The sequence below is a fragment of the Lolium rigidum genome, chromosome 3 (assembly GCF_022539505.1).
Source record: "Lolium rigidum isolate FL_2022 chromosome 3, APGP_CSIRO_Lrig_0.1, whole genome shotgun sequence".
Classification (NCBI taxonomy): domain Eukaryota; kingdom Viridiplantae; phylum Streptophyta; class Magnoliopsida; order Poales; family Poaceae; genus Lolium; species Lolium rigidum.
This window is the reverse complement of record NC_061510.1, coordinates 393,704,906-393,721,141: the sequence shown is the minus strand read 5'-3', so window position 1 is coordinate 393,721,141 and position 16,236 is coordinate 393,704,906. Positions and strand designations below refer to the sequence as shown.

Here is a 16,236-nt window from a genome sequence, read left to right as displayed (position 1 = left end):
CCTCGGACGGTGCCGCTCGATCAGCGTCCTCACTGGCGGAGCCGTCGTCGGGCCGGAGTCGGCAGGCTGCATGATTCCGGCACTGGCGCTTTAGGTCAAACGGGGGTAAGGGTAACTCGTTGAGGCGACGACGGTGCTGCGTGGAGTTCTTAATATACACGGTCGATCGGGGATTGTCGGGGACGAGGCGGACTCGATTCCGAGTAGGACTCGGCGTACGCTGTGCTGGGCTGCCATCGTCTTGCCAAACGCCAGCGCATCGTCCCACCGGCTTCAGCCCATCAACATGTAGTGGAGGCCGATGACTGCAAGCTCCTGGTCGACGAAGCAGAACTAGTTCTGCGCGTGCGGCGGCGAGCAGACGTCGCCGATGAAGAGGGCGCGCCCGACATGCACGTCGCTGGTCTTCAGACTTCAGCTCGTTGATGGGCTTCTTAGCTGACATATTGGGCTGGATTTGGATGGGCCACCACTACATGTTGATGGGCTGAACAGGTACACGACTGGCCTCTGTCGCTCTGTCCTCTGCACTTCACTCAGCGCAGCGCAGGCGCGCAGCTCAGCTCAGCTGCATCCCAGTCTCCGCTGCACAACGGCCGGCGGTCGGACCACGGGGAGAGAGCGGGAGAAAGGAGGAGCGGCGCCGCCGTAGACCACCATTCGAGGTGAGCCCTTCTTCTTCTTCCTCTCCTTCTCGATCCCAAAGTAATTTCTTATTTTCCCTGCGGAAAACCTAGCTTGATTCCCCTTAAGTACCCTGACGCGTACTTCGCCGTGATGCGACAGCGGAGAAAGGAGATGGTGCTACGAATGAGTGAGGATGGATCCTGATTTTGCAACAAGCGTTGGTTGAAGAAATCGGCTCAATCAGGGCAGGATGGATCCTGCTGCTCAGAGTACCCAAGGGTAACACCCTATTCCTCTCTCCATTCCATTGCAACTCTCCTAGTTGCTGCTCAGATCTAATTTTTCGCTTGATTGCTACACACATGACAATTCACGTCCCATCCCTGTCTGATACTTCCTGCACTCGTGCTAGTTACGGCCCTGTGCTAATTAATTCTCTCTCCCATGCCCAAGGTGTATTTCACGCTGTCACTTAACAACCTCTATTTTTGTTGGCTATCATAGGTTGGTGATGGAGTCGAATTCATATTTGGATGGAGTAGTTGAACAAGATTCTGTATCTCACGAAGATAATGAAGATGATTTCATCTTGGAGGAGATTGGGGATTGTTTGGATGACCAGCAAGGAGAGCCGATCGTGATTTTGGAACCTAAAAAGGGGATGATGCTCGATAGCGAGGATGATGCTGTTAGGTTCTACAAAGGTTATGCCAAAAAGAAGGGATTTGGTGTAATAAGAAGAACCACTAGGCATGATGAAGACAACAAGCTTAACTATTTCACACTTGCTTGTAGCAGACAAGGGAAGGCTCAGTACTCATCAAAGAACTCATTCAAACCGAATCCGTCAACAAGGATGCAGTGCCCATGTAAGATAAATTTCTCTCGTCGTGGAGAAAAGTTTTGCATTACTTCTGTTACGCTTGACCACAATCATCCTACAAGTCCAAGCAAATCCAGATTTCTGAGGTGTCACAAGAAACTAGACTTAGACGCCAAGAGAAGGTTAGAATTGAGTGATCAAGCAGGAATCCGTATGAACAAGAATTTTGGTTCTCCTGTTATTCAAGCTGGTGGCTATGACAAACTTGAGTTTGGTGAAAAGGAGTGCGGAAACTATTTGCAAGAGACAAGAAGGTTGAAGTTTGGTGCTGGAGATGCACATGCACTGTATCAGTATTTTCTCCGTATGCAGTCAAAAGATCCAGACTTTTTTCATGTTATGGATGTGGCCGAGGATGGACGCCTGAGGAATGTCTTTTGGGCAGATGCAAGATGCAGGGCTGCATATGAATCTTATTCGGATGTCATCACATTTGACACTACATACTTAACAAATAAGTATAGCATGTTGTTCGTTTCTTTTGTTGGCGTAAATCATCATGGAGAATCAGTTTTATTGGGTTGCGGTCTTCTGTCCAATGAAGACAGTGAGACTTTTATTTGGTTATTTAAATCTTGGTTATGTTGTATGTCAAACAAACCACCCAATGCTATAATCACAGACCAGTGCAAAGCAATGCAGACTGCTATTGAAGAAGTTTTCCCTCATGCTCGTTGCAGATGGTGTATATGGCATATCATGAAGAAGATTCCTGAAAATCTTAGTGGGCACGAGAAGTATGGAAATATTAAATATACATTGTCAAATGTGGTGTATGATTCCTTGACCAAACATGATTTTGATGAAGCCTGGGTTGAGATGATCAACAAATATGATCTTCAGGATAATGATTGGCTTCATGGATTATACAATAGTAGGTATCTTTGGGCACCAGCATATGTAAAAGATACTTTTTGGGCAGGAATGTCTTCAACACAAAGGAGTGAGAGTGTGAATGCTTTCTTTGATGGCTATGTCAATGCTAGAACAACTCTGAAGCAATTCGTGGGGCAGTATGAAAATGCATTAAGAGACAAGGTAGAGAAAGAAAACCATGCTGATTCAAAGTCATTCCAAGAGGTAATTCCGTGCATTACTCACTATGACTTTGAGAGGCAATTTCAAGCAGCATATACCAATGCAAAGTTTCAGGAGCTTCAAGAGCAATTAAGAGGTAAAATCTATTGCTATCCAACTATGTTGAACCAAGAAGGATTACTTTATACATTTGGAGTCAGGGAGGACCGCAAGATAGTTTTTGAAGGAGAGGATGGCGAAATTAAAGAGAAAAGATTTATTTCAGAGTTCACTGTCTTGTTCAACCAAGGGGACTGTAATCTCAAATGTCTTTGTAGGCTTTTTGAATTTCAAGGCATCTTGTGTAGCCACATACTTTCTGTTCTTGCTCTCATGGAGATTACAGAAGTACCTTCTAGGTATATATTGCAGCGATGGAGAAAGGACTTTAAGCGCAAACACACATTTATAAAATGCTTCTATGGTGATATGCTGAATACACCAGGTGTGCAACGTTATGATAGTTTGTGCAAACGTTCCCACCAAGTGGCAGAAAATGCTGCAGAGTCTGATGCATTGTATACCTTGGTGATGGATGGCCTTAATGACTTACAAATAAAGATTGATGCGTACCGTGCTAGCCATGAAGTTCAAGATCAGCACACTGAAAAAGTTGTAGTCAATCCGATCCCTGTTCGAACTGTAGGTTGCCCTCCTTCAAAGAGGAAAGAAACCAAAATCAGTCAAGTGGTGAAAAAACCGAGAGCAAAGAAGCCACAGGTAGCAACTAGTATCAACTACTTACTGTCCGAAATTATTTGTCTATGGCTAATTGGGTATTTTGAACTTTGAAGGGAAAGACAGATCTGCTAGCTGCTAACCTGAATGGATGAAAGAGACGTGCACTGCAGTACTTCTGAATGGATTTGTTTTTGGTTTCTTGTGTATGAATTTGGTTAGTTCCTAAACTGCCTAGTTATTACAGTTCTAAAAAGCATGCCTTTTATTGTATTCAACATGCCTTTGATTAGATACCAGATGTTTTTGTTTTGTAGTTTGTGAGCCTCTCATGTGCACATGATACGGAAAATAATCTCGAATGACTTGATAATCTAGGAAGTTCAATGCCTTCATTTCCTTTAATTTAGCTTGTAAATCGATGATATATAATTGTGTGGTAAAAAACTTGAGAACTTGTGAACAATGGCGGTTGAAGGTGTGTAGTAGAAAGTACAAACTGTATACCAAATGTTCTCCTATTGCTTGGGTGATGTTAAGTTTGTCCAATAATGCTGAGATGATTCGTCTTTGCGTATTGCTATGTGATCTCCAGAATGTGACTTGATGTTTGTTATTGCGATCGTGTAGAATTGTTAGATATAACTTCATCAGCTTATCAGTGAATGGGTAGTACATATTTGTTTTTGCGAATGACGTTGATTATTGTGCAGGTAACTGGAGCAGAAATGGCGGACGCTGAAGTTGACCCTCTGCTTACCATGTTGGTTGTACCATCTTGTACTTTGTGACCTGTGAAGTAGATTTGTAGGGGGTCTAATTGTGTAATCTGCTAACTTTATATAATTAGTACCTAGTAATATTGGTAGACATTAAGTCGTCTTTTGCAATCCTAGATGGTGACTTGCTAGTTGCTACAACATCTACAGTTAATTAGCACTAACTTGTGGTTCGTTTGGTCACCAAGCAAAACAGCTGAGTGCTCCATTGTATCTGCATGCAGTCCAAATATCTGCTCCTATTTTTCTCTGTCTTCAAGATATTGGTATGCGTAATCCTGCTGCCGATATCCTTTGGTTGAATCCGTATCAGTTTCTGAATTGTCAATCCTGGTGAACTGTTGAACTGCTGCTATCACCAAGTGAAGCCTAGTGTTAACATCATAGATAAGCTATTTTTCTTGGAGTTTGCATATAATGTTACAAATGGCAAGATCGGTGAAGAGATCGTTCTTATATTACAGAAAGCATTTTGATCCATGGCATGCATTTTCTACATCATGCAAAACCACCTCACACCTGCATGCCAGGATACTCTACCCTAATCAACGTTGCTGATTGTTGAATCAGGGCTTGAATCAAATCCTTTCAAAACCTTCATTCAAGTAGAACAACCATTGGAAATGATCCTTCCAACTTCAGTTAGAATCTTCAATCAACCTGTAAAAAGTGATTCTATGCGGCAATTCCAAAAAAAAAAAAAAACTCAGAACAACAGAAACATGTCGATATCCTGTGAGCTTAACTGAAAGCGAGAACTCTGCAGGATCAAAGCAAGAACCACACGCCGAGACACAGTGTCAAGTCATCACAGTATGCAGAAAGAAACCCAAGAGATCTCTCAATCACACAAATGAAATGTTTGTGCACTGAAACGAACAGTATGTGGACAGTCTTAAGCCACAGTTTTGTTTAGCTCTCCATCACGTTCTACAATGCCAATTATCCTTCTAAAATTCGGCGTGAAGTCTTAATAAAGTTTCTGAAAATGCGTAACTTTGGCTCGTCTTATTGTTGCCCGTCTTGGGCGATTAGTGACTGATGAAATACGAAGTTTCAAATATAGGAGAACCCCTCTTTGCTACCCAAAGAAGAAACATAAACACCTCCGCAGAGACGTCGATGGCGTGCTCAACATTTCCTAGCCAAACAAGTTAATTTCTTACCTGTCAGCATGTTTTGAACCTGATACTTTCTTACCGTAGTACTGAAAATTAGAAGATGCAGCTGAGGATGCTATCCGGCTACTGTTAGATGAATTCTTCAGTAGAAACCCTTCAGTGATAATAATGAGCTGACTTTGTTCTGGCAGCAGACTTTTCACTTGTGCATATACAACAAGAATATAGAAGGAAAAGCACAATATTATTCAAGAACAAGAACAGTGTTTCTTTATCTAAATTCTGAAGACATCAGGAACGATTTATTAGCTAGTAGCCAGTAACTCAGTAGAGCTTGAGCAAGAGTGTGGTGCAGATGGCGTCGAAAAGTTTCAGGTAAGGTGTCGATGAACGTGTATAAAAGCTGGATTGGATTTCAGATCACCACGGAATCCTCCTCATTGTGCTTGGCTCCACCAAGTCTCTGCCCAAATGGAATGGACCTGGGGAAGTCCTGGACCCTCGCCAGCTTCCACCGTCCCGTCCTCGCCGCCCACGATTCGCTGGGCCGCCGGTACGCGTTAACGCACCTGTCGCTCATCACGTAGGCTTCGACGGTGCGGAGGGGGCGGCGACCGAGGTCGCGCTCGACGTTCGTGAGCACGGAGCGGTAGACGCCGCCGCAGCGCGGGCCGTAGGCATCGGCGGACGGGCTGCGGGCCTGCGGTTGTCAAGCTCCTCGCTGATGCTCATCTCGTGGTCGACGAAGCAGACCTGGTTCTCTCCGATCATGTCGTCCGAGGCGGACGCTGCAGCGGCCGGGAAAGAACCTGAGAAGGCGTCGCCGACGAAGAGTGCGCGGCCGACGATGCCCTTGACCCGCGCCCAGGAGTCGTCCGGCTCGAGCGCGTGTACCTCGATCATGACGGTTTCTCCGAACTGGACGTACCTGATGACCGTGAGGAGGCGCCCGTTGCACTCCACCAAGTACCGCCTCGACGAGAAGTGCAACTTGCCGTCGTAGCTCTTGGTACATCGACTGACTGGTACACAATTACACGCACGACTGATATTTACAGAATTAAGAAAGCAAACCCATCCGATCCTTTGAAAGTAACGCATTCATGTGTTGCATGTCATCGCGAAGAATGCAGCTTAAGCACTTTTTAATCACCTGCAAATTGTAAAGAGCATAAGATAGTATCATCCAGACAAGCAAACAAGTAAGGCATGTGGAAAAGAAAGACACAGAGGAAAGCCAAGAACAAGTTAAATAAAATAGAACACTACTAAGAACAGACATCTTGATCCATCCTGTACCGAACGAGGACAACGTCAGTGAAATCAAAGACCATATAATAAACTAGGATAGGGGGGCCAGGACGGGACATGTGAAAAAGTTACCTCACATGCTTTGTGTTGTAGCTCCTTAAACATGGTGTCATCTCCAACATAATCGAAGGCATGGTGTCATCTCCAACATAATCAAAGGATGGAATGTGCAGCAACCATTCAGGCAGTTTGCTCATCTTAGGGACCAAGGGAATATATAGTTACCGCACATCTTTTCTGTTGCAGCTCCTTCAACGTCTTGTCATCTCCAACAGAAACCAAGGGCATTCTGTATAGTCCCAAATGATTGAGGGATGGAAGGTGCAACAAACCCTCGGGGAGATTCCTCATCTTAGGGAACCCCTCGAGTATCATGTGGGAAAGCCTTGGCATGGTACCAGCCTCGATCTTCCACTCCTCAGTGTTCGGACAACGTAAAAGTTGTAAGATCTGCAGACGAGGAAAACCTAGGGCGGAGCATGACATGGTTCGTCCAGTGTACCCCTCCAACTTCAACACCACAAGACACAGAAGCTTCTCCAACACCGGCATCGGGTCTTGTTTAATGGCATAAGAAGATAGATTGAAACTTCTTAGGTTTTGTGGGAAGTGATGGCTCTCAGGCAATTTATCAAAAGCACTCAACTGTGAGAGGTGAACATCAATGCTGCCGTTGGGGCTTTATTAATTTAAAGCCGGGCTCTGCTCGAGCCTTATGTTTATAGAGGTGAACATCAACCAGGCAAGGCATGTGTGCAAATATATTTATCATTTCTGCAGTCATGCGCGGGTGTATACTCAACCACAAGGTTGTTAGTTGACTCACTTGTCGCAGAAACATCATCATGTCAAGATTGCAATATTTGTTCGAATTAGTAGGGGAAATACATAACCGGAAGGTCTGGAGATCCATTTGTTGAACACCCCTTGGTGAAGAAAATCCATCACAGAGGTGAACATGCCTTAGAGAAGGGATATCCCACATAGATTTTGGTACTAGTGAGTGTGTGTCTGTCATATCAATAGTTTGGAGGTAAAGGAGTTGTCCAATTGAAGAAGGGAGAGTCACATCTTTACATCTGATGAATCTAAGGCATCTTAGGTGAATGCACCCACCAATTGCACTGGACGAACCCCTTATTCTTGAGTCCTCAACGTGAAGAACTCGAAGAAATCTGAGTTTAGGGAGATATATTGGTGGAAGTTGAAAGCCAATTAGAGCTCGGAGATTAGGCGGTGCGTGCAAATTCTGACCACTGAAGCCTTGATAAGAAGAACGATATGATGTCATGATATCAGTTGATGGCGCGGTAAGTTGGCCTGCAATATTTTTTGTTTGCCAATTTTCAGCAAGAGACAACATAATTGCCACATATCAAAGAATAATTTTTCTACATGCCATTGGTAACTGACATCTTTATCCAAAAAAATGGTAACTGACATATCTCTATGTTATTAACAGAAAAACTGTAAAAATTTGGAAAATGTAAAGAGTGTACCGAAACTATTTTGCCGCTAAATGCAATTACTTATATGTTCACTATGTGATTTCTAGCTAGCACGTACTGTTTTGTCTGTTTGGGTATCAAAAATAGAAAAAGAGATACATTAAGCAAATAAAGTTTACGCATAGTACAACATTGACTTTACAAGTATAATTTATGATTTTCTCTATAAAAAACTAAAAAAAAACCATAATTTAGCTAATGGAGCTCTTCTAATTGACAGTTAATGAAATCGAATAGAGAAACTAAATGTTCTATACAGTAATAGGAAATGATTTACCTTGCATATACTAGTGGCATAAATAAAAGTAGGCTATTTAGGAGTGGCATCAACAAGGTTTCAATACTACTAAAATATAAAATTGTTGAAAGAGATGAAAGACCTGAAGTTTTTTTAATGACATAAAGAAAACCGTCTTGTTTTGCCTCTTCTATACACCAATCATGTAAAATATCATGAACCCTCAGTTCCTCTATCCATCCAAGTGCCTTGCTTCGTCGGTAACTTGCACCAAGCTTCTTTGAGCTAGCTCAGCTACATACTTACGTGCTATTTCTTCCTGGTCATGTATTTGTGCCTCGTGGAATAAATCCTTCTGCTATCCATAGTGCAACTAGAACAGAGACACCTATAATATAATCCTCGGGAAAAGCAGCAAGATAGAGGAAACATGACCTCAAATGAGGATCTGCCGAGTCCTTGTAACTGCGAGCTAGTATGTCTCTCATCAAATGTACATTTGTGGTGGACGGCCAACCCAACAACACATCGGACCATGATTGCGTATTCATATTCTTTGATAGATAACCTCCCAAAACTGTAAGTGCAAGTGGCAGCCCGTCACACTTACTTGCTAGTTTTCTCCCAAGTTTTTCAAACTCGTCCACGTCACGCATGGCAGACCGTCTGTATGATGGTAAAGCTTTGCTACGAAATAGCTCCCAACTTTTCTCTTCATCTAAATGCTTCAAAGCATGAACATGGGTTGACATTTCTACATGTTTTGCAACATCTACCTTCCTTGTGGTTAGCAGTATTCTACTACCGTTAGAAGCATCAGGAAAGGCTTTAACTGTTCTATTTAGTTGGTACCACGCGTCTTCTTTCCACACATCATCGAGAACTACCAAGTATCTCTTCTGTAATAGAAAGTCATTGATCTTCTTTCCCACTTCATACTCCTGCATTTGATCAATTGAATCATATGTGTTGCTTGTTATTTGTTTCATAATATCCTTGAGTAAGTCAATGCCCTTGAATGTTTGAGATAAAGTCACCCATGCAACAATGTCGAAGTTTTGTCTGACTCTAGATGAGGTGCAAATTTTTCTAGCTAGTGTTGTTTTCCCCGCCCCACCCATGGCAACTATGGAGATGACACTTAGCATGTTCTCACCATCAACTAACTGGTCTACTATTTCTCCATGCTCATCTTGAAAACCAACCATGACAACATCATCTTCACGAGTGTTGGTGGGTAAGTCCGGAATCTTGTGGAAACTCATTCACAACTACATGAGTATTACACATATCAATTTTCAGATGTTCTGCACTTTGAAATATCTCATTGAGCTTCCTTCTTACACGTCGAATCCGTACACCTATTTTATGAAGGGTGGCCATGTCACTTGGTAGGCGAGCATAACTTGAAATAGCACTCATGAATCCCTTATCGAGCTTGTTTTTCTTTTCCATGTAGTCTGCAGCTTCAATGATATTTTGAGCTTCATAAGCTGCATTCCTAACCTGACTCACCAAGATAGCAACTCTAGCATTACCTGACCTCCATTTTTCATCAGCATCTTTGAGGTAGGCCTGCAGTCTCATCAACTCATCTTTCAAGAACTCCACTTCAACAGTGACCCCACATAAGAATCTGGTCTCATGAACAACAAGATTGCCCACACTCCCAACCACGGTTCTAACAGCGGACTCTGCCATTCCTCCTTGCCTGGGAGATGGTGTTTGATTAGCCTTTATTTTCACAAAAAAAGAAAAATAGGAACATTTTCGGAAGGTAGTTTTTATTAGAGATAAATTATGTACAATTACTAAACTAGTACAAGTCATGAAGATTTGTATCCAATTAAACTACTTATAGTGGGAATAATATAGGTAGTAACATCACACACCCCAAGATATTTTGGTGATATGGCGTGACAACAAATGAGAAAAATAGAGTAAGGTGGCAGTAACTAGCTATATTACCATAACATCACACTGTGCAAACAAGGTGAGTCTAGAACATAGTAAATAATATAATACATAAAACTACATATACGTTACTACCCACTATGAAAGTAATAACTTGAACTACTCCAGAATTCACTAGAACTCGATCGCGGGAGAAGTTTTCCGAGAAAATTTTGGCTTTTGGAGCAGGTGTGAGAGATTTGGCACCTAATTTCGCGAGGTTTCAACGGGGACGAAGGAGGGAGGGAGGGGTGATCCGCAAGAACATAAACTGACCATGAATGCGGGCTCAATTAGCGGTGATTGATCCTCTTCCGATCTGATCAGGTGGCATGCAGAACCAACGTGAGAAAAACACCCTGATTTTCCGATTCTATCATTAACCATCACAGGAAACAAGAAGAAAATGTTGTTTGCAGCGATCATTCTGGTCCAATGGTTAACCATCTAAATCCTAGCGCTAAACAATACTGTACTACCCTAAATACCGGTTTATATGGAGGGATTAGTAACATGTCATATGTTAGACTACTACTAGTCTAAATTATTTCCCACTATAACTAGCCTTAGTGAACTGCTTTGGATACTTGTTCCCCCCTTCTGTAGCCGTGTTTGATTAGACTGATCTGATCGGCAAGAACCTAGCTTTAATTAGGTTCCAAGTCCACCATACCGCGCACTAGCCATGGCCCATGGTCGACCTATCGGAGAAGAAGCTGTGAGAGACACCGAGAAACTCACCTAGAAGTGCTCGCAGCTCAAATCGTCAAGTTCGTCGAACGGCGGAGCGTGCTGTGCAGACTGCAGACAGCAGAGATCGACTTCGCCTTGGTGTGGTCACGGCCAGAGTCGTGAGTCAATGCTCGCGGGAGGCTAGATAGCTTGCTAGCTTTGCCTTGCTGCGTATTTAATAGGAAGATCAGCACAACATGTCCAAACTGACATCGTCCCCTTGTGTAAGTTGGCGTTTTTTACATGGGAGAAATTGTAAGGGCCGGCCGGTCGTTTGTCACAAAAGAGAAACTAAAATAAGAAAGAAAGTGATAATGAAAACTTGTGGTGCTAGACAAGCGTGTGATTTGAGGGAGTGATGTTTTGGCACATGGGAGCGTATGCTCCTTTTATTTTGAAATGCATGTTAGACATATTTTGAAATGTCAAAAAAATTGAAATAAAATTTTCGCACGTACATCTTCATGTGCTCAACGCTCACAAAGTCGTTTCATGAAAAATCAACTTGTCGTATGGTGTGTGTAAAAAAGATAAAATTCGGTGCTAAAACAAAGACTTGTCACAAGATAAATTTTATCTTTTTCACGTAGACTACAAAAAATATCATTTTTTCGTGAAACTTGACGAACACACATATATTATGAAGATGTACATGTAAATTTTTTTGTCAAATTTTTTTCACACTTGAAAATATGTTTTATGGTAGAGGGATCATACGCACCCGGGAAGAATTGAGTTTCTGGTGATTTGACGATTGAACAATGACCCACCAAAGAAACCCAGCCATGATAACCTGTGGTTTGTGAATGGGCCATGGCCTTTTTCCAGGAAACTGAATACTCCGGACCAGATTAGGCCGAATCCAACAGGACACCGCATAACGGATAGAAATGGCAAAACCTATACACCGACCAGGTCGGTGGCTACCGGCCACCGCACACCCCCTGGTCGGGTATTGGCCAGACCCATTTGTGTCTGTTTAGTGATACGTCTCAAACGTATCTATAATTTCTTATGTTCCATGCTACTTTTATGATGATACTCACATGTTTTATACACATTATATGTCATTATTATGCATTTTCCGGCACTAACCTATTGACGAGATGCCGAAGAGCCGCTGTTGTTTTCTGCTGTTTTTGGTTTCGTAAATCCTAATAAGGAAATATTCTCGGAATTGGACGAAATCAACGCCCAGGGTCTTATTTTTCCATGAAGCTTCCAGAAGACCGAAAGGATTACGAAGTGGGGCGACGAGGCGACGCCACACCAGGGCCGCGCGGCCAAGGGTGGGGCCGCGCCGCCCTGTTGTGTGGGCCCCTCGCGTCGCCCCTAAACCTACCATTCCGCCTACTTAAAGCCTTCGTCGCGAAAACCCCAGTACCGAGAGCCATGATACGGAAACCTTCCAGAGACGCCGCCGCCGCCAATCCCATCTCGGGGGATTCAGGAGATCGCCTCCGGCACCCTGCCGGAGAGGGAAATCATCTCCCGGAGGTCTCTTCATCACCATGATCGCCTCCGGATCGATGTGTGAGTAGTTCACCCCTGAACTATGGGTCCATAGCAGTAGCTAGATGGTTGTCTTCTCCTCATTGTGCTATCATGCTAGATCTTGTGAGCTGCCTATCATGATCAAGATCATCTATTTGTAATGCTACATGTTGTGTTTGTTGGGATCCGATGAATATTGAATACTATGTCAAGTTGATTATCAATCTATCATATATGTTGTTTATGTTCTTGCATGCTCTCCGTTGCTAGTAGAGACTCTGGCCAAGTTGATACTTGTAATTCCAAGAGGGAGTATTTATGCTCGATAGTGGGTTCATGCCTCCATCGAATCTGGAACAGTGAAAGAAAGTTCTAAGGTTGTGGATGTGCTGTTGCCACTAGGGATAAAACATCGATGCTTTGTCTAAGGATATTTGTGTTGATTACATTACGCACCATACTTAATGCAATTGTCTGTTGTTTGCAACTTAATACCGGAAGGGGTTCGGATGATAACTCTGAAGGTGGACTTTTTAGGCATAGATGCATGCCGGATAGCGGTCTATGTACTTTGTCGTAATGCCCCGATTAAATCTCATAGTACTCATCATGATATATATATGTGCATTGTTATGCCTTCTTTATTTTTCAATTGCCCAACCGTAATTTGTTCACCCAACATGCTATTTATCTTATGGGAGAGACACCACTAGTGAACTGTGGACCCCGGTCCATTCTTTACATCTGAAATACAATCTACTGCAATTGTTCTTTACTGTTCTTCGCAAACAAACATCATCTTCCACACTATACATCTAATCCTTTGTTTACAGTAAGCCGGTGAGATTGACAACCTCACTGTTACGTTGGGCAAAGTACTTTGATTGTGTTGTGCAGGTTCCACGTTGGCGCCGGAATCCCTGGTGTTGCGTCGTACTACACCCCGCCACCAACGACCTTCACGTGTTCCTTGACTCCTACTGGTTCGATAACCTTGGTTTCTTACTGAAGGAAAACTTGCTACTGTACGCATCACACCTTTCTTTTGGGGTTTCCAACGGACGTTTCTTGCACGCCATCAAGCATATTTTCTGGCGCCGTTGCCGGGGAACGAAGAAAAGCTACACCACAGAGATTTCTATCTCCCACGTCAACCACGCGCCAGTTGTGGACAGCAAGATACTTTCTGGCGCCGTTGCCGGGGAGATCAAGACACGCTGCAAAGGGAGTCTCCCACATCCAATCTCTTTACTTTGTTTTTGTCTTGCTTTGTTTTACTTTATTTACTGCTTTGTTTGCTCTTATATCAAAACACAAAAAATTAGTTGCTAGATTTACTTTATTTACTGTCTTGTTCTCTATATTGAAAACACAAAAAAATTAGTTACTTGCATTTACTTTATTTAGTTTGCTTTATTTACTACTTCTAAATTGGGTACTGTTGAGAATACTAAGTTGTGTGACTTCACTAGCACAAATAATAATGATTTCTTATGCACACCTATTGCTCCACCTGCTACTACAAATGTAATTCTTTGAAATTAAACCTCGCTTTACTAAATCTTGTTATGAGAGAGCAATTTTCTGGTGTTAGTTCTTATGATGCTGCTGCCCATCTTAATAATTCTGTTGAACTTTGTGAAATGCAAAAGTATAAGGATGTAGATGGTGACATAATAAAATTAAAATTGTTTCCTTTCTCCTTAAGAGGAAGAGCTAAAGATTGGTTGCTATCTCCGCCTAGAAATAGTATTGATTCATGGACTAAATGTAAGGATGCTTTTATTGGTAGATATTATCCTCCCGCTAAAATTATATCTTTGAGAAGTAGCATAATGAATTTTAAGCAATTAGATAATGAACATGTTGCTCAAGCATGAGAGAGAATGAAATCTTTGGTGAAGAATTGCCCTACCCATGGACTAACAATTTGGATGATCATCCAAACCTTCTACGCAGGATTGAATTTTTCTTCGCGGAACCTATTGAATTCAGCTGCTGGAGGTACCTTTATGTCCATCACTTTGGGGGCGGCAACAAAGCTTCTTGATGATATGATGACAAATTACTCTGAATGGCACACGGAAAGAGCTCCACAAGGTAAGAAGATAAATTCTGTTGAAGAAACCTCCTCCTTGAGTGATAAGATTGATGCTATTATGTCTATGCTTGTGAATGGTAGATCTAATGTTGATCCTAATAATGTTCCTTTAGCTTCATTGGTTGCCCAAGAAGAACATGTTGATGTGAACTTCATTAAAAGTAATAATTTCAACAACAATGCTTATAGGAATAATTCGGTAACAACTATAGGCCATATCCTTCTGCTAATGGTAATAGTTATGGTAATTATTATGGGAATTCTTACAACAATAATAGGAGTGTACCCCCTGGTCTTGAAGCCATGCTTAAAGAATTTATTAGTACACAAGCTGCTTTTAACAAATCTGTTGAGGAAAAGCTTGATAAAATTGATATTCTTGCTTCTAAGGTTGATAGACTTGCCTCCGATGTTGATCTTTTAAAATTGAAAGTTATGCCTAATAAGGATAATGATAATAAAATTGTTACTACAGCAAACGCCATCCAAGTTCGAATTAATGAGAATATTGGATTGATGGCTGAATTGCATGCTAGGTGGGAAAGAGAAGAAAACGAAAAACTAGCTAAAGAGAATAATGTAGCTAAAGTTTGGACTATTACCACCACTAGAAATGGTAATGCTTCACATGTTGCTACACCCCCTCCTATCAATGGTAAAATAATTGGTGTTGGCAATGTTCCTACTCGTAGTGCAAAGCGTGCAAAATTGCCTCAAACTGCTAAAACTGCTGAAACTGCTTGTGATAAAACTGCTGAAATTTTTCAAAATATTGGGGAAAATGATCCCATTGCTGTAGATCATAATGGTTTAGATTTTGATGATTGTCACATCTCTGAGGTTATAAAGTTCTTACAAAAACTTGCTAAAAGTCCCAATGCTAGTGCTATAAATTTGGCCTTTACAAAACATATTACAAATGCTCTCATAAAAGCTAGAGAAGAGAAACTAAAACTTGAAACTTCTATTCCTAGGAAGTTAGAAGATGGTTGGGAGTCCATCATTAAGATGAGGGTCAATGATTTTGATTGTAATGCTTTATGTGATCTTGGTGCAAGTATTTCTGTTATGCCTAAGAAAATCTATGATATGCTTGACTTGCCACCATTGAAAAATTGTTATTTGGATGTTAATCTTACTGATAATGCTATAAAGAAACCTTTGGGGAGGATTGATAATGTTCGCATTATGGTTAACAATAACCTTGTCCCCGTTGATTTTGTTGTCTTGGATATTGAATGCAATGCATCTTGTCCCATTATATTGGGAAGACCTTTTCTTCGAACTGTTGGTGCTACCATTGATATGAAGGAAGGTAATATTAAATATCAATTTCCTCTCAAAAAGGTGTGGAACACTTCCCTAGAAATAGAATGAAGTTACCTTATGATTCTATTATTAGAACAAATTATGATGTTGATGCTTCGTCTCTTGATAATACTTGATTCACACTTTCTGCGCCTAGCTGAAAGGCGTTAAAGAAAAGCGCTTATGGGAGACAACCCATTATTTTACTTCTGCACTTTGTTTTATATTTGAGTCTTGGAAGTTGTTACTGTTGTAGCAACCTCTCTTTATCTTTATTTTATTGCATTGTTGTGCCAAGTAAAGTCTTTGATAGTAAAGTCAATACTAGATTTGGATTACTGCGCAGGAACAGATTTCTTGCTGTCACGAAATTGAGCCGCCCCCGCTCGTCGAAAATTTAGAAAAATCTGCCAATTTACGTGCGTG

General features: G+C 41.9%; 1 protein-coding gene and 1 pseudogene across 1 annotated transcript; one reads left to right on the top strand and one right to left on the bottom strand.

Annotated features, from left to right (window-relative positions):
• The first annotated feature begins 671 nt into the window (after positions 1–671).
• On the top strand, positions 672–4,237 carry LOC124704538 (protein FAR1-RELATED SEQUENCE 6-like). Its single transcript, XM_047236809.1, has 4 exons — positions 672–906; positions 1,132–3,307; positions 3,382–3,482; positions 3,979–4,237. The coding sequence occupies exons 1-3, from the start codon at positions 878–880 to the stop codon at positions 3,418–3,420; spliced, it is 2,244 nt and encodes a 747-aa protein (XP_047092765.1). The 5' UTR covers positions 672–877; the 3' UTR covers positions 3,421–3,482; positions 3,979–4,237.
• A 1,343-nt stretch (positions 4,238–5,580) lies between these two features.
• Positions 5,581–9,923, bottom strand: LOC124697682 (annotated as a pseudogene).
• Between the last annotated feature and the right edge of the window lie 6,313 nt (positions 9,924–16,236).